Raw genomic sequence first — 21,387 nt, 5'->3', positions numbered from 1 at the left:
ACGTATCTATATTCTATATTATATCACTGATTGAATCCACTTCTGATATGTCCGGAATGATTATTATCTTAAAGAGTTTAGTAATGGTGCCTTTGTGAATATGCTTTCCAGAGGCAGCCAGTATTTGACCCTGCATTGGGGTGTCATTTGCAGAATTTCCTGAATATTCAGGCAGCGCCCATGGCCTTTTCTAGTTCTGCAGCACCTATGGTCTTTATATTTTTAGAGTGGGCCTGAATGTCTATTAAATTCTTAAAAATAGTATTTATGTGGGGTATACTGGATTCTTTCAAATAAACAAATAGCAGAATAAGTTGCACCACTAGTTCACACATACGCACGTGAGTTAATATAAAAGCAATGGGAGGTGTAAATATACGGCAAGCACTAGTTTTCCAAAGAGAAATTTGGGTATAGCATTGGCTGCGCTCTTTCAAAGGAAACGAGAAAAGAAACTGAAAAACTAAGCAGCTGAAATGTAGAAGAATATATTTAATTATTATTGAACCATATCAACAGGAATACAATTACTACTTCTAGAAAATACAAATTGTAAATGTTGCTGAATATTTTGCGTAGGAATTGAAATCAAAAAGACAGTAAATATCACGATTGATCCAAGTAAAGTAGCTAGCATGGTTTTAAGTATCAGAGTATTGATAAAAGTGTCAGTCATTATTCTTGTTCTAAAGAATTGAATACATTCTTGTCTAAAGTCAATAGGGATAAAGAAATTCGGTCTAATTAGACGATTTAAAATGTCACGATCTATATATGACAGGCATGCGGAAAGTATATAAATGTATGTTGCCAAGATTGTAAATAGTTTGCTGTAAATAAGGCATGTCTTCATGTCAAGTGACCCAAATATGAGTATTCCTACAATTAGCGTCCAAAGTAACCAGCACAGGCATAAGAAGATTTTTTTAACAGCGGTTCTTCTATTTTGCATTTTAACAGTATTTGAGCCATATGTCTTTTTCTTAAAGGTAAATAATAATCCAGCCACAGCAGCCAGCCCAAATACAGCGTATAAGACTCTGCATATAACAATGTACTTAAACCCATCTGATGTCTGGGTAAGCAGTGGCACCCAATCTACGATGTATCCGAGTAAGAAAACACCAGATATAAATCTATATAACCACATATAGTTTGTATCTAAACCATTAAAAGCAAGAGAAACCATCCTCATGTATGCCACTAAAGATATTAGAATTGCTAACAAGGGCCCAAAATAGCCTTTATATGAGTAATTCGTTAGAAGTATTAACAGTTGGCCTATTATATGAAAATTTTGTGGAAGTGCAACTATCCTATTTGTTGGTATTTCTCTTGCCTCGTATAGATCTATTATATCATCTACTGTCTCTTGTTTCCCTGTTTTTAGATTGGTTAGTATCGGCTCATTTGGGTGGATAATGTATATGATCTTGCCTGGCAGCATTCCCGCCACAATAAGCTTAAGATACTTTATGTCTTCCTGAGATACCTCCACATATATCTCATTGCACTCTGAGATAAGAAGTGCATTATCTAACGATATAATATCAGCGGCAGTCTCGTAATCAACTGAAGCCAGCTGGATTATTAATTTATCTAGATTTTCAGGAGGTGTAGTGTCTTCTATCTCATTGCTTACATAGTTATTTTTGTCATGCACAGCATCAAATATATGGGTTAAATTTCTGTTTTTTTCTATTATTCTTATCTCTAGGTTGTGCAATAAAGATAGTCTTACAATTGGATGCAAATAGTCTAGGAATCGAAGGTTATAAGAGTGCTGTGCGCCTATTCTGTCATCTTTCAGTATTTTATCTAATGAAAATCTATCATTAGCATGTTTTAAGTATACGCTAGAGTATTCATATGGCGTAGTGTTCAGTGCACTGTGAATTGCTTTATATCTATTAATCTTTTCTAGGTTTTGATTGTTATTGTTATTTGGGTTGTCATTTGGCTGAATATATTCGTTAAATTTTTTAAACCCAAACTCCAAGATGTAGCTTAGTTTTTCTTCTTTCATGGTGTCAACTAGCTTGCCAAGGTTGTATAGACTTCTATCCATGAGCTCTTTATCTAAAGTATTCTGAATAATGTCTGTGTTGAGTACAACGTGCATGTACAGTAGCATGAAAAAATCAGTTGTCTTACTAAGAGACACAGGCATATAGACTTCTTGGAATGACTCGTATAAACATCCAGAGTTAATTAACTCCTTAAGTTTATCTGATAATTTTATATCAATTGTCATAAACCCGTAGATTGGGTTTTCTACATCAACATTCTCCATAGCTTGACTAGTAATAAGTTTAATCAAGAACACATCATAGCCCTTTTCATTGATTATATTGGATAATACTTCTTCATTCATATTATCCAATGCCTGTGGACATATTGATTCATTCTTGCAGTACTTCATGGCTGCTGCCACTCTAAATATATTATTTACCTCATTTGCGCATACAATATTGTACAGCCAGGGATCTCTTTTTTCGAGCATTTCGAAATCTATTTGCTCAATGCACTTGTACAAACACTCTTCAGATTCTTTTGATAATAATAAGTTGTACATACCATTTGCTGCCTGCACAGATGCTGCTAGAAGCACAAATGCAAAAAAAACTACTTTTGCAATGATCACTCTCTTTATATGCTTCATTAATTTTGTGATGAAAATATTTTACTTATTTAAATAACGAATAAAAACTACATTCTATTGTGGCTTTCTGTCCTGAGAGCAAAAAGCAATTTTTCTGGCTCTACGATATACATATCATGCCAATAATCATTTTCTCTAAGAAAGAATACTCTGTATATAGGCTACGTGTCTATTTATTCTAAATATTCTAGGTCTACTCTAATGGAATGATTTAAAGTAGTTTAGCACCTTTTCATAGTTCTCCATACTGGTTCTGTTGTATTTAAAGCAGAAAACTCTTTTTCTATTCTCTAGCACATAAACAACTTTTTCTGTGTAGTATGCTCTTAGCTCTTTTTTTTCATTCATAGACAGACTGTCAATGTGTATAAATCCATATGTTTTCTCAATCAACTCTGTATAGTCTGCGTACTCATTGCATGCAGAAATAAACCAGACAAGATATATATAGTTAAGATCCTTAGCGTCCAAGGGCTTCTTGGTTTCTTCAAGTGCATATTGAATACTTTCCAGATATTCTATTTGGCCTTCCTCTGCTATATGATTAAATAAATATGCATATAAGGATAGCCTTTTAAATAAACAATGAGTACTGCCATCCGCTATAGGTGCCCTTAAATAGGTATACATGCATTTGCTGGCGAGATATGCTGATTGGCGCGCCAGTATATCCACATATGTGTTATATAAATCATTGCTATCCATGTATGCCTCTGGTAGGCACTTTGATGGTGCAAACCCAAGCTTTGGATAGTAATTCTGCCAGTTTGGATGGAAATAAAAGCTTTGCATTATTTTACGTCGGGTAGCAGGGTCATTCAGTGGGACAGACCCCAGAATATTAGCAGTAATGCGTATTGCAGGGTCATCTAAGCCTAAGTTCTTGTCTGCAGAGTATATTATAAAGTTCTTTATAATAAAGGACTTGCAGTCAATATCAGTAAGCCTTCCCTGCAAGAATATCTTAGATATGTTCTCATGCCCTAAATCTAAAATCTGCTTGTATTTCGATAGATTATAACTTTCGTTTTCTGCATCTGAATTTTTTAACTCTTCTAAGCTTCTCTCAATATACTGACCAATGGCGCATGTCATGTAGTTCTCTTCTTTACAACATATTTTTCTAATTTCTTCATACTTGTTTTTAATATGTGCAGGTATAGAGGATAGCTGAAGAATTCTCAAAGAAGCATGCCCGCTGTTTATATATAGAGAAATCCCATGCTTTTTATCGTCAAATCCGTAGATAATATCGATTTGAAAGAAAAGATCTTCCTTGCCACTTGATCTTATCCAAAAATCTATGTTACCGCAGCTCACTACTACATTCTTGTTATAAGAGAGCGATGTAATAATCAACTGAATTTTATCTGTGATATAATCTATATGTTCGTTCTCTAACTTTTGTAGCCTGCACGCATTTTCTATACTCTCAACTAGATCTAGTATGTCATCTTCTTGTCCAGTTATTCCTGCAATTGCTAGAAATATATTTGCAGCTCCAGAGAGAAGTTCATTTTTTGGGTGCTTGTAGTCAATCTTGTCGTTCTTTAAGCAAGAAACAACCCTGCTCCATTGCTTGTGCATTTCATGGTCAACAACTTCCACTGGCGCAGGATAGCTTTTAAAGAAGTCCCTTAGTTCATCGCTTATTTTATCTCCCATGTGGCTTGTTTGGTACTCTCTTTTCTCTGGGTTATACGCCAGACAGCAGAATAGCCCAAGAAGGGCAGACTCTACACAGTCACTGTAGCTTAGGGACTCCTCTTCTTCAAAGCCAGTCTTATCCAGTTTATACCGCGGTATTTTAGTGTACACTGGCAGCTGACTGGAGTCACAGAAGGGGAATGTCATATCTTTATCCATGATCTTTGCGAGCTCGTAAAAGGGCTTAATGTATTTCATCTCTGCGCCATTGGAGTCCTTTTGCAGAAAGAACCTGTCAAATATCCGGTCCTTCTTTCCCTTCTTTTTTCCGCTGCTACTTTCTGTGGTCATTTGGTCAACCAGCAGCTCGTGCACGGCATGCACAAATTCCTTGTACGCCTGCACAGTATCGATGAACTCGTATATGTATGTCTGTATGAGGAAGCCTATACTGTTCAGAAATTTGCCGCTCTCAAACTCTTCTATGCTGGCTGGCTCTGCAAACTCGCCTCCTCTCTTTAGCAGTGGATTGACTCTGCACTGCAGAAAGAAGTTGACAATTCCCGTCACTTCACTTTGGTAAATATCCTTCTTGTGCTCTTTAGTAAATGGATCTATGCCTGCCATGTGCATCTCTACGTCCACAAACACCTTCTCGGCACATTTCTTGCTCTTTATCACAAGCCTATTTTTTTCTCCTGTGGGGTCTACTGCTATTTTAACGTCAATCCCCTCTGAGAGAAGCAGCAGGGCGGCAAAAATGTACTTTGTGTCTTTTCTGACGTGCTCTGCTCTTAGGAAGTTTGTGAGTGCATTTGGCCTTCCTGCCTCAATGGAAAAGTTCCCATCAGCAGACGGAAACATCTTTATGAGCATGGAGTGGTATGTGCTAAGATACTTGCCGGTTGGTGACTTTTCAGCTAAGTCTTTGTACACTCCGTCGTCAACAGGCTTTCTTGTGAATTCATAGTCTACCGTGCCCTCTCTGAGGACTTTTTTCTTTGCCATGGAGTAGCTTGTTTCTATTTCTGCGGAGAAAAATCGTTTGTTATAGACGTATCCATTACGGTAGCCAATGTAGCCGCGCAGCGGGGTAAGAGGGCCGTCCGGGTTGATAGTAAGCCCAGAGGCGCCATCTATCTGCAGTTCGTGGATTTTCATTATGTTTTCAATGCTGAGTCGTGCGAAAATACCATGCATCACTAGAAGGTGCATAATTATCCGGTGTTTCATTAAATATAAAACAGAAAAAGATTTTCTTTTTACCTGATTTAGAATACTACTTTGCATCATGCTAGAAGAGCTAGCTACTGATCTATATAAATATGTTATTTTTGCTCTGCACATCTATAGGACAATTTCGCTTATAAGCGTCCAGTAGTCTGATGCCATTATGCATTTTAATAGCTCAGTTATTTGCCCAATGTGTGTATGACAAATCATATTCTTTAGTCTGCCAGAAATTATCGTTGAGACATTTCCCCTAGAAAGAGCATAGTCGCCAATAGCCATTACTCTCCAAAGAAAAATGCCTCTTAAATTAATTGCAAATTATATTAGAGAGATGTATGCATATATTCTTTGCCCAAATTCGATAAATTTTGATAGTTATGTCTGTGCACTGAAAATATTATAAAGTACTTTGTGTTTAGTATGCTACATGTAATAAAAACATCTTTTTGTCTCTGAATGTCATAAAGCCTGAATGAACATAAACCCCATGTTAGCTCATGCATATTTTTTGTCTATACACATTCGTTTCGTTCTTTATTGAATCGTGCTATGATTTTAAGAATATTTAATAAGCTAGTTTCTTGTGGTGCTTCCTTATTCATGGTTCTCTGGTTTGTGTCACTTTTTTGATTTTCGCTGCCTATTGCCTTTTTATTGCTAAAAACTGTCCACTAAAATAATTGCTGTAGTATAAAAATATATACTTTGTTTTTTTAAAATATGTGCATAGAAATAGAAGGGCTTAGAAATAAAAAGAACGCACCATAAACAAATATACTTTCTAAAAGAAGACTACTTTTCTCAAAAGAGGGTGGCTCATTCTTTATATTCCGATGAAAACCAATCCTCTAATGAGATCGTAACAGACTGATTACTTAAGCCAATTATTGAATTTATTTCTATTAGCTGTAGCTCCGTGGTAGAAATAAAGCTTTTGGGTAATGCCCCTATATTGCATACTACAGAGACACTACTAAACTTTAGTATTTATTCAAAAAATTGACCTCTTAAACATCTTGGTTTAGATTTAGCAATTTTATTGAAGTATACAGACTAGTTATAAAAATTGTTCAATTAGAATTCTATTCGTATATTTTAACAAGTGTACATACAATGAATCCTAAAAGCTCCAAATGGCTTGAATGGTTTAGTATAAGTGTAATTGGCCTATAACGAGTAGAAATCTGTGCTAAAACATAGATACACTGCAAGGATATATAGCCAGATTGTCATACAAAGCACTCTAATGACTAAATTAAGCACAAGAAAATATAATATAAAATATAGTAAAAAGGATTTATTCAGCAGCCTTTTTTAGCCAAAACAAAAACTCGTCTCTCTGCTCTTTCGTTTCAAATCCTAAGTCATCGCACTTGTCACTAACTAAAGTAATTCTATAAGGATATTTTCCTCGCTTAACTTCTGTGGGCTTAAATGACATGAAGTACTCGTCTATATCAAACTCGCCTCGCCTTCTTCCATTAATATTTCTGTAGTATTTTATAATACCGTCCTTAGAGAGGGTGAAGTGCCTTTTTGTCCAAAGAAATTGAAGAAAATATCTTTTCTTGTAGATATCTGCTTCGTAGAGAATTTTCCCATTATTTCTATCCAGTGTAAGTGATGAATCGCTGGCAGCCTCGGGCTTAGATTCATACCTTCGGTTTTGATCGCTTGTCTGTGCGGATGGCTGCTGAGATGCAGGGTTGCCTGCGCCTACGGCAGAGGTACCAGCGGTAGAAGTACCATTGGTAGAAGCGCCTACGGCAGAAGTACCATTGGTAGAAGCGCCCACAGCAGAGGCACCAATAGCAGAAGCCCCAACAATTCCTAGTGCTGCTGCTTCTGTCTTGCTAATTGGCACTGCTTTCTCGGTTGTTGTCTTTTCTTCTATCTCCCGAGTGGCTACCCTTCCATTCTCTGTGTTGCTAATTTCATTTCTTGTAGTTACTTCCTTGTTGATGGTAGAGCCAGCGACACTAGCCTGGTTAGAGGGTGCAGAAACAGCTGGGGCTGTCTGATTGGTGGCCGCACCAGCGCCAAGGACTGCTCCACTTGCAGCTAGGGGTGCTGCGCATTCTTTGCTTTCTGGAATTTGGCTAGAAGTTGAAGGCCCTTTGTTTAAAACGGGATCTGTTGGCTTATTTCTTGGAGTTGGCGGCACATTTGCACTGGTAGCGCTGTTTGCATTGTTTAGAGAGACTAGCCCAGCAACCCTTCCTGGCTGAGCGCCCGTGACCTCAGTGCTTTTTGCCAAAGGATTTAAAGGCTGTGAAGATGCAGCTGGCTCTGCCTTATCCTTTGTTTCATCTGTAGAGTGCTTGTTCTTGTGGGAATGCTCTACAAATGATGTATCAAAATCATCCTTTGATTTATGAGATTTTTCTGTATAGCCAGAGTTTGTATCAACTACAATTGGCTTGCTCTGCGTGCTCTCTACGTTGCCGTGTTTCTTTTTTTTGATGTTTTCTGCAATTCCGGATCCCAGGCCGCCTGAAACGGTAAACGAGTCAATAGGTGCATGAATCTTACCAGAGTTAACATCTGAGCTAGAGGTTTTATTTTCAAGCCCGCCCTTTAGAGATGTCTCATGAGAAGGATTAATTTCCTCTGTGCCTTTATTGACTAGACTCATTGGATCATGCGCATCTTTACTGCTGCTTGAGGATACAGATGGCTTGACAATATCATGTCTCTTTTCAGAGATGCTAAGTCCGCCCTCCATACCTGTGCCTGCGCTATGTACCTCGACACCGCTTTCTGATGCTTTTAGCTTCTCCTTCAGTGATTTTGATGGCGCAGGCTTTTCGGATATACTGTTTATCACATCCATTTCGCTTGGCTTATTAGTCGCTGTGCTGTTTCCGGCAGCCTCATTCAACTTCTGGGGCTGACTTTTTTGCGCGTCAGGTGCACTGTCTGCTGTCTGTTTCTCCTTCTCCTCAGTGTTTTTATTGTTTTTCTCCGAGTTCTTTGCTACTTCTGTAATTTTGTCCATAAGACCCATTTCTCCGTAAATATGCCGGATATTATTTATAGCCATGCACTAGCCTATTGGTCAGTTACGAATATGTTTCAATTGGATAAATAGAATGAGCGAACAACGTCTAATCCAAATGCACAGACACTATATGGTAAACAGGATAATTAAGGAGTTAGAACATAAACTATATTTATTCTCTTTTTCTAAGATGGCTCATTGGAATTTTAAAAATGACTGTGCGAGCTGAAAAGGGCTCGTTGTAAGTAACATACTCGTATGAGATAGAACTCTTCCCAGGATACCCATTTGATGAGTATGGCTTTGACTTCAGCCTCTTTCCTGTGTAAACTAATGTTCCGTGCAGCCTTGCTTCCTGAGAGTACACATCATTAAACCCATCCAAATTTCCAATCTCTCTATCTTCCATATGAATAAACATATGCACTGGCTATAGCTAGAATTTTTTATTGGCACAACAAACAAATAGATCGATAGAAGGAGACTGACAGCACTATACAGACAATATAACACATGTAATAGGTATACAGTAATAATCATGCACCTTCTAAGGTCAATTTATAATAAGAGCGGAGTATTATAGCAGCATCACCAATCTACTCAGAAACCATGCTCAAGCAGAAGCTCTGTCTTTTAACAATGCACTTTGCAGATTCTCATTATATTAGTATATGCAGCTTTTGCAGATTGCCTAGAAATTAAAGCTATGATTCCCAGTATAGCTCGCTGTATTAAGATTCTGCAGCTGTATTTAAAGGCATTGGTCTATTTTCAGAGTAATCTATTTGAGTAAGGCATGCTATAGAGTGCATTATTTTAATAGTATGCGTAAATCCACAAAAGTGAAAGTTTCAATAAACTCCTAGCTTCTTTAAATTAAAATGCACATGAGATCCAGAAACAACCCAAGATCCATGCGGAATAAACAAGTAAATGCAACAAGCAAAATCACAACTATTTTTATTTTCATATAGACCAGAAGATGATTTAAATCAAGGCAGCTGATCGTTTAAATAATTACTCTATTGTACTACTGCTATAACTCTAGAATGACTTTCTAGATAGAAATAATTTAGTATTTATATTCTACATTACAGAGAAACAGATATTTCACTCTTCATTTCTGCATAGTAATCATTCTATTTGTTTTTTGATGTAAGCTTGCCACTAACCCGAAAACAAATAGAGTTCAGGTTCTATGAGAGAGCTATACTGCACCTTGGGATAGCTGGCCTCTTGTGGCCTGATGGCATACAAAGACAGCATTCTAGACCTTTGTGTTTGTTTTCTTGCAGTGTTTTAAAATGCAGGCTATCGTGCCTTAGACTACGCCAGAAAAGTGCAGGAATTCTATAAACGATTCAATGAGTTTTCACAGAACACTCAGCATCTGTTATTTTCTGTGCTACAAAAAGAACATAAGAACTCCTATAGATTTATAAAATGCAGAGTATTTAAGCGTGGCCAAAATAGATATAAGCATAAATGACTCTATAATCGTACGAATAACCATTTATATATCAAGTAGCTATCTATCCTCCCAGACATTATGCCTGGAGAGTATAGCATCTATAACTTTGCCTGCTAGTGTCCTTCTAATTGGCTTCTTGCTTCCTGCTATGGAAATAACCTCATCATTTGCTGTTAAGCTTAGGAAGAATGAGATAGGCACAGACCATACAATCACGAAAAAATAGAAGAAAATTTCAAACAGCCCACAGCGATTCTTAAGCATTGAGCTAAGGAAAAACATGTGGTTGATGAATGCAAATACTACAGCACTAATAAACCCAGCGCCTGCAGTCTCAATATTAGGGTAGTCCTCTAATAAATTGTAGAACAGTAGCTGGCACACCAGAGAGAATCCTATAAGAAGGAAAGAGAACTCTCTAAAAAGCAAAATTATGTGCATCCCCCATACAGCGTAAACTAAAAGTTTGATTCTTTCTTTTGCTCTAACCGGGTATTCTTCTATAAAGTGTATGGATTTGTAGAGGAAGGCGATAAATCCAACAGACAGACCAACTATGCTAAAGCCAATTAAGAATGTCTTTAGTAGAAGAATAAGAAACATAAAAAACAAAAAAAATGAAAATAAATAATAGAGTATTTATCCTCCTAAATAACCAATTGTTCCCAGATATATTATTAGAAAGAAAATTGCAATTAAAGTGGATGAAAACAATTTGAGAAATGGCTGGGCAGGCTCTATTCTGAATTGAATTGGAATGGCTTTAGTCAGAATACTTTAAAGGAGTTTTGCAAATTCTGAAAATTTACTGACAACGAATAAATTTGAGCTATAGCTAACTATGGCAGGTTTCTCTGCCAGCCAGAAGACAGTTAGCAAAATGTTTGCAGACATAAACTTAAATAGAAAAGCACTTTCGTAAGCTTCTGGATCTATGCGCTTAAATAGGTATACAAGAAAGCAGGTTCTCATTTAAGCTTGTTTAGAAAGCCTGGGGCATCACACTGAAGCAATGACAAAGATGCATCTTTTATTTCTGTAGTTAGCATTCTAGCAAAAATGGATATACATTTTAGCATGCAGAGCCTTATTTCAGAGATTTTTGGATTTGTTCTTACTTAAAATATTTGGGCTGCAGAAATACACATATGCATGTGCGGTTTGCACTTACAAAAAGATTATGACGTCTCTTAGCATGCTGGCTATAGTTCAAAAAAGGCATGAAACTAATACCCAGAATGCCGTATAAAGAACGCTTGTTCAAGAAAAAGATGTGTGTTTATTATATTCTATCCATAACCTCTTTGCTAAAGTCTTTGCTTCCACCTGGCATTTTTCTAAGTACTTTAATGAGCCTGTCCTTTGGCTCCTCTGGAAACTCTTTCAGATAGAGCTTTACCTCTGATGTGCACACGCTTATATTGTCAGAGGACGTGATCGAAATGAAGTAGTCCATGCGCTTAAGCGTTTCTTTAAGGGCATTCTTAGAGAGGTAGTTTGAGAAGAATTCTCTGTATCTCTTTCTGTCGGTGGCCACAATGGACAGGTGCTCCTTTCTGAAAACAGCTCTTTTTTTTACCAGCTTGTCAAAGTACATGTCTATTGTGTTATTTAAAAGAGTGGTTACAAATAAGGCAAATGAGTAGTCTATCATGCTTTCCTTGTAGTCTGACAGGTAGTCATTGTAAGTCGTGATAATTGTCTGTGTTGCAGGCTCTGATATCCACTTCTCAGTAAAAATGCACTCGCTTGCTGGGGAGACAACAAATAGGATATTCCTAATAAGCGCATCATTTGAAACTACCATACAGTCATAAAACACTTCACTAATAGACTGGATGTTTGGGTCGTTGTAGAAGGGAAGCGTGTGCAGACAGTCCATGAACTTCAATCCACTATTTGACAAGGCAATGCAGTACTCTTCAAACCCATTGTGCGCCTTGTCCTTCAGCACCAGATCCAGCTCCTCCACAACAGCCAGCATTAGCACTTCTTTGAACTTCTTCACGCACTGCAGTATGTGGGTTGAAACCCGCTTAAATATCACAGGGTGCGCATACATGGGATCCAGCTGCTGGCGAATAATGTGAAGAAGATCCATAAATCCAATGCTTATGAACTTATTGTCGCTGTCTAGATCGGGGGCTTTCTTTCTCTCTCTAAACCGCTTGCTTTCCATTTTTGCCAAATTCCCTATCCATTCAGATAGCTTATTCTCAGCAACATGCACGTACTTGTCTACTAGTGCTCCTTCTTTCCCAGAGAACAAAACAGGACCAAGAGAGCTCTTCATTCGTCCAAGATTCTCCATTTCTGCATAATAATGCTTGCACCAGAGAAGAATTCCTATGGATTCATTTGGGTCAAATTTGTTTGTGTTATTCTCCAGGTATTCATAAAGCATTCTGTGATACTGAATTGACGCGAATGAGAATATTTTGTACTTTGAAGGAATTGCTAGCTGCTCGGTCTTTTTTAGAGCCTTTAGATCGTTCAGCACAAAAGAAAGATCATCTGTTCCAATTAGGCTGTCAACATGCAGGTGCTCTGTAAATCTTCTGCTCACAGAGTCTAAAAATACTTCAAATACTCTATTCCGGTCTAAGCTGCAGTCAAGCCGACTACTGCTGCTGGCTCTTTCTACTCCGCTGGGCAAGAGTCCAAGTAAGTTCTTTGCGCTTTTCTCGCATGCAGACGACTCGTTTAAAGAAACCTTTACAATCTTCATGTACGATATGGCGCCGTCTTTTTCAACTATTTCCGGAAGAGAGTCAATTATTGTGAGGATAAGAATTTCAAAGTGCTTTTCTAGCGTGGACACCTTCTCTGATATCTCAGCAGTTGTGCTTTTGAGGCCAATCATTCCTTTTATCTCCGTGTATATTGTTAGGAGGCTCTCTGTGCTAATGCTTTCTGTGCACTTCTTCATTTCCTTCATAAGCTGTGCATACTTTGTGCTGAACACCTTCACTTCACGAAGTAGCCTTCTTGTTTGCTCTATATTCATGTGCACAGTTGACGAAGTTCTTACAAGGCTGTCATTTTTAAAGGTCTCCAATGAAGACAAGTCCTCTCCAATTGACTGGAATGATTCCTTGGCCTGTGACATGTGAGTCTTTATTTTTGAGAGGGCATTTTTTATTGTTTCTGTCTCTTTTATTAGGCTTTGAAGTGGTCCTCTCTGCATTAAAAATCCAAACAAATTTCCATAAATTATCGAAGACATCTATAGATGACTTATGCGCTTTTATAGAAAAGGCCTATTATAAATGTGCTAAGTTGTACTTTCATGTGGGTTTGCGTAATAGATTGCATAGCCATTATAAAATATCTGGAATAAAGAGTTTAAAAGTACAGGGCAAAATACTTGACATATAATATAGCGTGCTTTAATTTACCCAGCTATAATGGAAAAAGAAACACATCTATCACAAAAAACTTGCAATAAGAAGGAATTCCAGAAAAAAGATACTTTCCTGTATATAGATGCCTTTATTCTGTTGTTATTCCAAGATATAGCGATTTCTCTATATAGAATTGCAGTAACTATCGCATTTATATATACCCATGGAAAAACACACTCTTTCTGACTATGCATAGAACCTTCTTTCTGTCTGCTCTAAGAATCTGCTCCATCGCAGCCCCTTTACCGTGTGTGTTGTCTTTTTTGCTCTCGGTTATTCGATTGTCTATATGAATTCCTGGGCTGTATTTAACAAGAATGTACTCTGTTTCCTGGCAGCACAGATGGACCATAACAATCGAGCTCAAGAAGCCTATCCCGTGCATAGTGCTCTTTATTCTGCTTTTCAGCTCTTCATCTATGTATATTGTGTCCTTAATGCTTAGGATGTACTGCAAAAGCAAGAGAATGGTGAATTTCTTTGTAATATAGACTGTATCAGAGTGGGAGCCAAACCGGCTGTACATGTACTTGATTATATCAAGCTTTTCATTTGTCTTAAAGAATGTTTCAATTCTATTTCTGTATAAAAAGCATGCATGCGCATTTAGCAGAAGGTATAGCTCTAAAACATTCTTGAAGTATCTGAAAACAGGCGAGATAGTGTGCTCATACTGGCAGGAGAGTATATCATAGTTAATAAAGTCCAGTAGCATGGGAATGACTGTCTTAGCATTCTTATGGGTTAAAAAAGGATATTCATTGAAGGCAAAGCACCACCTCTTGAGAAAGTCTGTCTCTTTGCACTCGCACTGCGAATGATTCTTGCATAAACACAAATCGCTTGATGCCTCCTCGACAGGCTGCTTCTTTATGCTTATCTTATTCATGCATATAACATTTCTTTCTGCTGTGCTATCGTTGCAGATGTGTTCTTTATCAAAAATAAGAACCGGCTCAATTGAAAGTCTCTTCGATGAGTCCTGGTATAGAAAAGACTCCTTAAGCATCATGTATGCACACGCCAGGTCTGAGCATAGTTTATCTGGTATGGGCTCTGTTTCTCTCAGAATGCTAAAATACTTCTCCTTGATTGGGGCGTCTGTTCTTCCTGTCCACTTAAAGACAGACCTAAAGACCTCTGCTGTTTTCTGTGTTCTGTCCTCTGGGTTTGCAAATATTCGGATCTTCTTTTCTGTTCTCAGGTTAGAGGTTGGCTTTGTTGGCGAATATAGGTCATACGGGGAGAAAGAGTCTCCTTGTATAGTAGATACAAATGACTCATACTCCATTGCCTCGTACTCTATTTCCTGTTTTGACTTTTTGGTCAGCAGACCTCCCCACTTCAGAATAAGCTTAACTGAGCTTTCTTCTTGCTGTAGCTTGACGCGGACGCTTGTGTTCATCTGGGCAATTTCCTTAAGAGATGATAGAGCTAGCAGATTTTCGGGTGTTCGAAAGGCTTCTCTTTCTCTATTCTCTCTATCCAGAAGTTCTTCTATTTCCTTCACCTTAGAAGTGTCTCTTCCTGCCATATTACACGCTCTGCCTATGTACTCTATTAGAAGCTCAGACACAAACACAAGCCTCTTCTTGAGCTTTGGTGTTCTTCTGGCATGCCTGTAGACAGAGTGGATTCCTTTTACCTCTATCTTCCGCATGTCTACCTCATTTGTATCTGTCTTTTGCTCTTCTTTTTCTTTATATTTGCCGTCCTTCTGTGCATCTTTTATGATTAGTTCTGCCAGCTCTTTGTATAGCGAAACATCCCTTCGTCTTGTGCTGTCTCCCTGCTTGGCTCTGCTCCTAAGCACCTCTTTCTTTATTTTCTTATCCAGATACTTTAGGTTTTTCTGCGTGTAGTACTTCAGGTTTGACTTGACAAATGACCACCCATTTACATCTACAACTATAAAGCCTCCATCTGCGTCCCTTAGAATGTCCATTCCGCAGATGAACTGCCCAAATGATTTGCTTATACTTTGCACTGCATTGATTTCTTCTTTGCTTAGCTGTATCTCTTTTCTTTCTTCTTTTCCAGACTCTGTTCTAATAACTATCCCATCTTTCACAGGAGACTTTCTTGTCTCTGCGTATACAGTTTTCCCAAGCACATACGTCTTTATGTCTAGATAGCCCTTTACTTCAATAAACTTTTCGTAGATGAAGCTGCCGTCTTCTCGGTAGGATATCTTGCCTGAATTCTTATCATAATTACTGCTTTTTGATCCTATTTTCCGAAACAGCCTGCAGATGCCTTGCCGTCTCTCTTTGCAATTTTGACTGTAGTATATGTGTATATTGTGGTCCTCGCTATACGCAGGCTTTTCCACGTATGGCTTGTCAATTGCCTCGTCCCCTATTTGTAGGGTGTCTCCACTGCAAACTCGCGTCTTAGAGGGTTTAAACAGGCTTTCTCTGCTTATGCTAAACCTTTGTAACTCTACTTTTACAATTCTATCGATCTCGGCCTCCGCACTTTTTTTAGACGTAAAGGATCTCTCTGAGCATGCTGCATCACTGTACACGCTCTCCTTGTCCTCCTCCGCTGCTCTTCTGCTTATTTCGGGCGATGCATCAAACACACCATCCTTAACCACCACATCCATTATACTAGACGTGTTAACAATAGAATCATACTCACTTGGTGCATCTCTCTTTCCCCTCTCTTGTGAGCTTACTGTGAGGTCATTTAGGATATTTGATGTTTCTTTCTCTCTGCCTCTTCCATTGTATATTATTCTTTTAGCAGTCGGCACCTCTATTTTGTCCAGCACTGCCATGACGGCTCTTCTATCCAGCAGCAGAAACTGCTTGTCTATCTTATTTATCTCGATGGGCCTATGCATCTGCGCATACTCTCTTACCTTTAGAAAATCAATTCCCTCAGAAAAGAATGTGATCATTATATCCACATGAGGCCAATTTTCCACAGATATTTCCTCTCGGTACGCATCCTCGAAGTAGTACAGCGTGTACCCTTTGCTCTTCAAGTATTTCTCAAGCTGCTTCATTGGCTGTGTGTGCAACTTTCTATTTGGAATAAAAACCCCTAAATGAATCTGCTCTACATATGGTATAAGCATATGAATTTTATTTCAAAATAATGGTAAAAATATTATACAAAATAGACCCAGAACACAGGGATGTGGCAAAGTTCAAGTCGTCCGCAGCATACAAGACCATTCAACACTATCTCTCTGAAATTGACCTGAAAATACAAAATGGAGAGATACTTGGGGATACAGAAAGATATTACGATATATCGGAAACACGCACAGTCAAGGAAATAGAGGAAAAGATAGAAAGAGAAAGAAAAGAAGGTAAGAGTGACCTACAAAAAGAGGACATCTTGACTCCGTGCAATTTATTTTTGATGCAAATAGAAGAGATAATCAGAGAAGTTCCACTAGAGGAGGGCAGCCAGAGATACGGTAACAAAGGGTTCATCAATTTCGCAGAGAGAGTGCTCATAGAAGGGGAAAGGCTTATGAAAGAATCATTTCCCGACCTTTCCAACAAAGACATATCCATACTCCAGGAATATTTGCAAGAGTCCTTTGGAAATAAGTCTAGAATTGATTACGGCACAGGCCATGAGCTAAACTTCTTTTGCTTTGTGATTATTCTGATAATAAAGAAGGTAGTCAAAGAAAAGTCCGTCTTACTAGTTCTTGAGCAGTATTTCAGCATAATTCGGCTATTAATCTTGAAGTATAAGCTTGAGCCAGCAGGAAGCCATGGGATGGGCGGGTTGGATGACTACCAGCTGCTTCCTTTTCTGTTTGGGTCCTCACAGTTCTGCAAAAGAGAGGGATTTCTTTTTGCATCGCTGTTTAGCGAGGAGAAAAAAGGTCTTTCCTACGCAAAAGCACTGAGATTCATCCATATTGACAAAACATTCCCCCCAAGCAAGTACTCCTATAAAGAGAGGATTGAGAAATATCATACAATTGAACTAAAGGAAGAACCCTTCTCACATCACTCCATAACTATATACTCGCTGCGTTCTGTGCCCCTTATAAAAATAAACAAAGGCATGATGAAAATGTACGATGGAGTGGTTCTTTCCCCCTATGCAGTTATTCAGCACTTTATTCCTAGTGAGTATCTTCCTATTTAATAAATATATACATTATTTATTTGCATGGCTAGCGATTGATTCTGTACTTTTTGAGATAGTCTAGGGTACCAAGAGAAAGATTTTCTTTTGTATCTTTTGTCTCTATATCTGCATACTTCCGTACCTTCTCTATAAGCCCCTCCAGCTTTCTGTATTCCTTTGCAGGAAGAGTCAGTTCATCTTGGTCTTTCATAAAAATAAAAAGAAAGAGAGGTATCCAGAAGAAATGCAAGATGCATCTAGTGAGCTATCATGCAAGCGCTAAGAAGTGGAGTTGAGTGCTCTGTCTGTAGGAATTACTAATTAAGAGTTTAGCTATAAATGCAATACTAATAGGCTTATGCGTGCATACATTAGACTATGGAAGAATTCATGGTATTATGCACTAAAACTTCTTTTAGCAATATGTGCCAGATAGAGTAACTAATTAGATACTTTAAGAATTATTTAGAAACAAGACAAATTAATTAGATTATGCATTTAAGAAAATGCTGCATTAAATATGTGCTATATCTCTCTAACAGTGCACTCCAAGAAAACAAGTAAATTACTTAAAGCACAAATGGCTGGAGACAATTTAAGTATAAAAATACATGGTATGCATGTACATTGTATAACTTGCATTTATCTATCACTCTATTGAACTAAGCTGGTAGTGGAAGCTGTTAATAAAATTATGCATGCCTGTATAATTAAAATAATAATATTACATTCCAAAAGATATTTTCACACTGTTTTCATATAGGCACTCAGTATGGAAGTGGAATTAAATTGATAGAATGACATAAAAAGCTATTTAATAACGGCATATAGCAGGAGCAAAATACAAAAGGAAATAGTCTTAATCGCATACAGATATGACTCTATATACAATGCCATGATCTACCCTCAACTTAATAATGTGTTTACAATTAATTCTCTTTAGTGAATAATGCATCAGCCTTTTCCAACCCAAGTAATATATATTTTTACTGGACTTCTGTACTATGTATTTATATAATCTACGTACTGTTCTGTAAACTGTGTTAGTGACTCTATGCGCAGTATATAGAGAGTGTCTTTATCAGGCAAATTGTATTTATAGACATTTCTTCTAGTGATATCTTTATGTATAAAGATTTTAGTGCCTTCTAGTGACACAGTCACAAATATTTTATCCTTTGAGGGATTATGAAGCACCAGTGTCTGTCCCTCTACTGACAGAGAAATCTCTAGTGGTTTTCTTGCGGTTGTGTGTCTCCACTCTCTTAGATTTATGCTCTTCATCAGGTCAACCACTGCAAATAGTGACCGGTTGAGCGCTATTCTGCCAATGCCAAAAAGGCCCTCTGCTATTCTATCCATACTAATTAGCACCTTTGTATATGCTGGATACAACTCTATATCAATAGGGCGGGCTTCAATATGCGCCTGTACAAGTATAGATACTACTGGATTAATCTGCCTTCTTGATGCGCGCTCAATTATTTGGGCAACTATGCTTGTTTTCATACGAATAGGATACTTTAAGCTGCTCGCTATATTAGTAGAGCTAGAACCATTGCCGTTTTGTGGTGCATGGTCTGCAGAATGCGCTGTAAGCAGCTTATAACTGTCTTTTTCTATATCTTTATAGTCATCCACTGTGCTCATGAGTAGAAGAATATCGCCTAAATCAATGTCTAGATCAAAATCTGAGACATCTGTAAATACTTTGTAGATCGCATGGACTGTCGTAGGAGTTAAATAGTATATATAGCAAATGTCACCCAGCTCTGTAGAAGTGACCCATATATCAGAAACACCGCCATGGATGCACACAAAACTATCTTGGGCCCCTTCTCTATTTATTGTGACCATTCCCTTTCTGCATAGTTGGTTAACTACCTCTATTACTAGTTGGGCTGTGTGCACAAAGTACTCTTTTGTTTCTTCATTTTTAACCCCTCTTTGGTATCCGTATGTTTTTTGGACCCAGGCAACAATCTCTGCAATGCTTAGTCCCTGCATAGAAGCATGTTTACTGCGCACACCACTTAGACTGGCACATTTCTGCGTAGACCTGCACCTGTTTCTTTCCTTGGTCATTGCTATTTCATATAGTATTCGAGTGGCAAGAAACTCTCCAGATCTGCTTTCAATTGGAAACTGGAAGGTGATGGCCTTGCTGTATTCTGCTAGCATGTCTATGTCTGTTATAACCACAGCAGATCCTTCTTTGGACAGCCCTCTTCGCCCAGCCCTACCATTCATCTGCGCCACCTCTGACAAAGTATATGCCTGCCCTCCTGTGGACTTGCTTGTTTTATACACAATTACATTGCTAACAGGTAGGTTGACTCCACACGCCAAGGTGCCTGTACAGCATATAATGCTAATACTTCCCAGCTTAAAAAGAAACTCTACAGCACTTCGCATCTCTTTAGACATTCCTGCGTGATGCACACCAATTCCACTTGAGAATAGCTCTACTCTCTCTTGAAGTTCAGATATAAACCTATTTCTATCTTTTGCACAGCGCGGCATAATTGGCTCTAATGAGCTGGTTATTCTGAAAAGCATATCGTTTTTGCACGGTGGCTGACTTTGATTGGCTTTTTCTTCTATTATCTGTTCTCTCAGCCATTCAGATATTTCATCGCATTTTTTTCTGCTATTTATAAACACCAGAGTACCTCCCTTTCCACGCACTTCTTTAACTGTTTCATGCAAAATCTGTAGACTATTCGTGTCTGCATTGGCGCTCTCTGTGTTTTTCATGCCTATTACAGTGTAAGTCAGAGGAACATCCTTAAAAGAATAGTTAAAGTAGTAAGAGTGCTCTTCCTTTGCATTGATAAAGCTTGCTATATCTTTGTAGTTTGGTATGGTTGCACTTATCCCGACTATTCGGATGTTCGGCATGGGCTTACTGCGTATTATAACACTCTCTAATACAGCACCTCTACTTTCCCCTAAGATATGAATTTCGTCAATAATCAGAAGAGATGGAGATATTTTCTGCTTCATTGTAAGTATGTCATACCGCTCAGGGGTTGTTACAAGAATATTTGCATGGCAAGTATTGTACCCGTAAGCACTCCTATCCATGTCTGTTGTATCCTGTGCCACAGATAAGACATCTGCAAACCTACTTCTTAAAGTAGACTCTAGGCCTGCTATAAGTGGCTTTGTAGGGGCAAGAACCACAATAGAGCATCTTTCTCCAAATTCCCTAAGCTCTCGGAGAATAGCCAGAATTGCCAACTCTGTCTTTCCTGTGCCGGTAGGAGATGAAATAAGAGCATTTTCGCGCGTATCATATAATGTCCCCAGCACTAAGGATTGCACAGTGTTGAAATACTCAAAGTTAAAATACTTCTTGTCTTTGTCTAGCACCTCTGTTTTTATTCTTTCTTGTGCTCTAACAGGGTATTGCATCACTGCTTTTTTATACAACGCTGTCTCTTGTACTATGCTGTTTTTTGGAAGATCGGCGTTTCTTAGTCTCCATTTGCTCTCTATTACAGCTTTTTGTGCAATAGTCAGCTGCTCTAGGAAGGATCCCTCTGGAATGCACTTTTCTCTGCTTTCACATCTTTCTTCACACGTTGCAGGCTGCTCAATTACGCAATTATCTGCAAACTCGTTTTTATGCATTAAAGTCCTCAGTATAAATAAAAATATGTATTTATTCATGGCTTAGCATTATCCTGCTTATCCACTTCTATGCATACCCCTCTGTGCCTGTGTGCATCCTTTCATTGAGCAGCTTTCACTTTTCTCTGTGAAAGTAGCACCATAACATGCCAAAGATGGTGTATACTTCGGGTTTCTAGTGTCTTGCATACAGAGCTCACTAAGTCTGCATGTGCTTTATGTATATCTG

At 38.2% G+C, this 21,387-nt stretch overlaps 11 protein-coding genes across 11 annotated transcripts; 1 reads left to right on the top strand and 10 right to left on the bottom strand.

Annotated features, from left to right (window-relative positions):
* Positions 1 to 499: 499 nt before the first annotated feature.
* Positions 500 to 2,662, bottom strand: NESG_01164 (uncharacterized protein; the record flags this gene model as incomplete). Its single annotated transcript, XM_053048802.1, has 1 exon — positions 500 to 2,662. The coding sequence occupies one exon, from the start codon at positions 2,660 to 2,662 to the stop codon at positions 500 to 502; it is 2,163 nt and encodes a 720-aa protein (XP_052904607.1).
* A 198-nt stretch (positions 2,663 to 2,860) lies between these two features.
* Positions 2,861 to 5,542, bottom strand: NESG_01163 (uncharacterized protein; the record flags this gene model as incomplete). Its single annotated transcript, XM_053048801.1, has 1 exon — positions 2,861 to 5,542. One exon carries the CDS (start codon positions 5,540 to 5,542, stop codon positions 2,861 to 2,863), a length of 2,682 nt encoding a protein of 893 aa, XP_052904606.1.
* Positions 5,543 to 5,656: 114 nt separating this feature from the next.
* NESG_01162 (uncharacterized protein) lies at positions 5,657 to 5,821 on the bottom strand (the record flags this gene model as incomplete). The annotated part of the gene is made up of 1 exon (XM_053048800.1): positions 5,657 to 5,821. The coding sequence occupies one exon, from the start codon at positions 5,819 to 5,821 to the stop codon at positions 5,657 to 5,659; it is 165 nt and encodes a 54-aa protein (XP_052904605.1).
* A 1,018-nt stretch (positions 5,822 to 6,839) lies between these two features.
* On the bottom strand, positions 6,840 to 8,585 carry NESG_01161 (uncharacterized protein; the record flags this gene model as incomplete). Its single annotated transcript, XM_053048799.1, has 1 exon — positions 6,840 to 8,585. One exon carries the CDS (start codon positions 8,583 to 8,585, stop codon positions 6,840 to 6,842), a length of 1,746 nt encoding a protein of 581 aa, XP_052904604.1.
* A 130-nt stretch (positions 8,586 to 8,715) lies between these two features.
* On the bottom strand, positions 8,716 to 8,952 carry NESG_01160 (uncharacterized protein; the record flags this gene model as incomplete). The annotated part of the gene is made up of 1 exon (XM_053048798.1): positions 8,716 to 8,952. One exon carries the CDS (start codon positions 8,950 to 8,952, stop codon positions 8,716 to 8,718), a length of 237 nt encoding a protein of 78 aa, XP_052904603.1.
* A 1,119-nt stretch (positions 8,953 to 10,071) lies between these two features.
* Positions 10,072 to 10,617, bottom strand: NESG_01159 (uncharacterized protein; the record flags this gene model as incomplete). Its single annotated transcript, XM_053048797.1, has 1 exon — positions 10,072 to 10,617. The coding sequence occupies one exon, from the start codon at positions 10,615 to 10,617 to the stop codon at positions 10,072 to 10,074; it is 546 nt and encodes a 181-aa protein (XP_052904602.1).
* A 679-nt stretch (positions 10,618 to 11,296) lies between these two features.
* On the bottom strand, positions 11,297 to 13,201 carry NESG_01158 (uncharacterized protein; the record flags this gene model as incomplete). Its single annotated transcript, XM_053048796.1, has 1 exon — positions 11,297 to 13,201. The coding sequence occupies one exon, from the start codon at positions 13,199 to 13,201 to the stop codon at positions 11,297 to 11,299; it is 1,905 nt and encodes a 634-aa protein (XP_052904601.1).
* Positions 13,202 to 13,569: 368 nt separating this feature from the next.
* On the bottom strand, positions 13,570 to 16,503 carry NESG_01157 (uncharacterized protein; the record flags this gene model as incomplete). Its single annotated transcript, XM_053048795.1, has 1 exon — positions 13,570 to 16,503. The coding sequence occupies one exon, from the start codon at positions 16,501 to 16,503 to the stop codon at positions 13,570 to 13,572; it is 2,934 nt and encodes a 977-aa protein (XP_052904600.1).
* A 20-nt stretch (positions 16,504 to 16,523) lies between these two features.
* Positions 16,524 to 17,540, top strand: NESG_01156 (uncharacterized protein; the record flags this gene model as incomplete). Its single annotated transcript, XM_053048794.1, has 1 exon — positions 16,524 to 17,540. One exon carries the CDS (start codon positions 16,524 to 16,526, stop codon positions 17,538 to 17,540), a length of 1,017 nt encoding a protein of 338 aa, XP_052904599.1.
* Positions 17,541 to 17,568: 28 nt separating this feature from the next.
* NESG_01155 (uncharacterized protein) lies at positions 17,569 to 17,733 on the bottom strand (the record flags this gene model as incomplete). The annotated part of the gene is made up of 1 exon (XM_053048793.1): positions 17,569 to 17,733. The coding sequence occupies one exon, from the start codon at positions 17,731 to 17,733 to the stop codon at positions 17,569 to 17,571; it is 165 nt and encodes a 54-aa protein (XP_052904598.1).
* A 791-nt stretch (positions 17,734 to 18,524) lies between these two features.
* Positions 18,525 to 21,158, bottom strand: NESG_01154 (uncharacterized protein; the record flags this gene model as incomplete). Its single annotated transcript, XM_053048792.1, has 1 exon — positions 18,525 to 21,158. The coding sequence occupies one exon, from the start codon at positions 21,156 to 21,158 to the stop codon at positions 18,525 to 18,527; it is 2,634 nt and encodes an 877-aa protein (XP_052904597.1).
* Positions 21,159 to 21,387: the final 229 nt, after the last annotated feature.

Source organism: Nematocida ausubeli, assembly GCF_000738915.1.
Source record: "Nematocida ausubeli strain ERTm6 chromosome Unknown supercont2.3, whole genome shotgun sequence".
NCBI lineage: Eukaryota > Fungi > Microsporidia > Nematocida > Nematocida ausubeli.
Note: the sequence above shows the minus strand (reverse complement) of the source record. Positions and strands in the feature narration are given on the sequence as shown.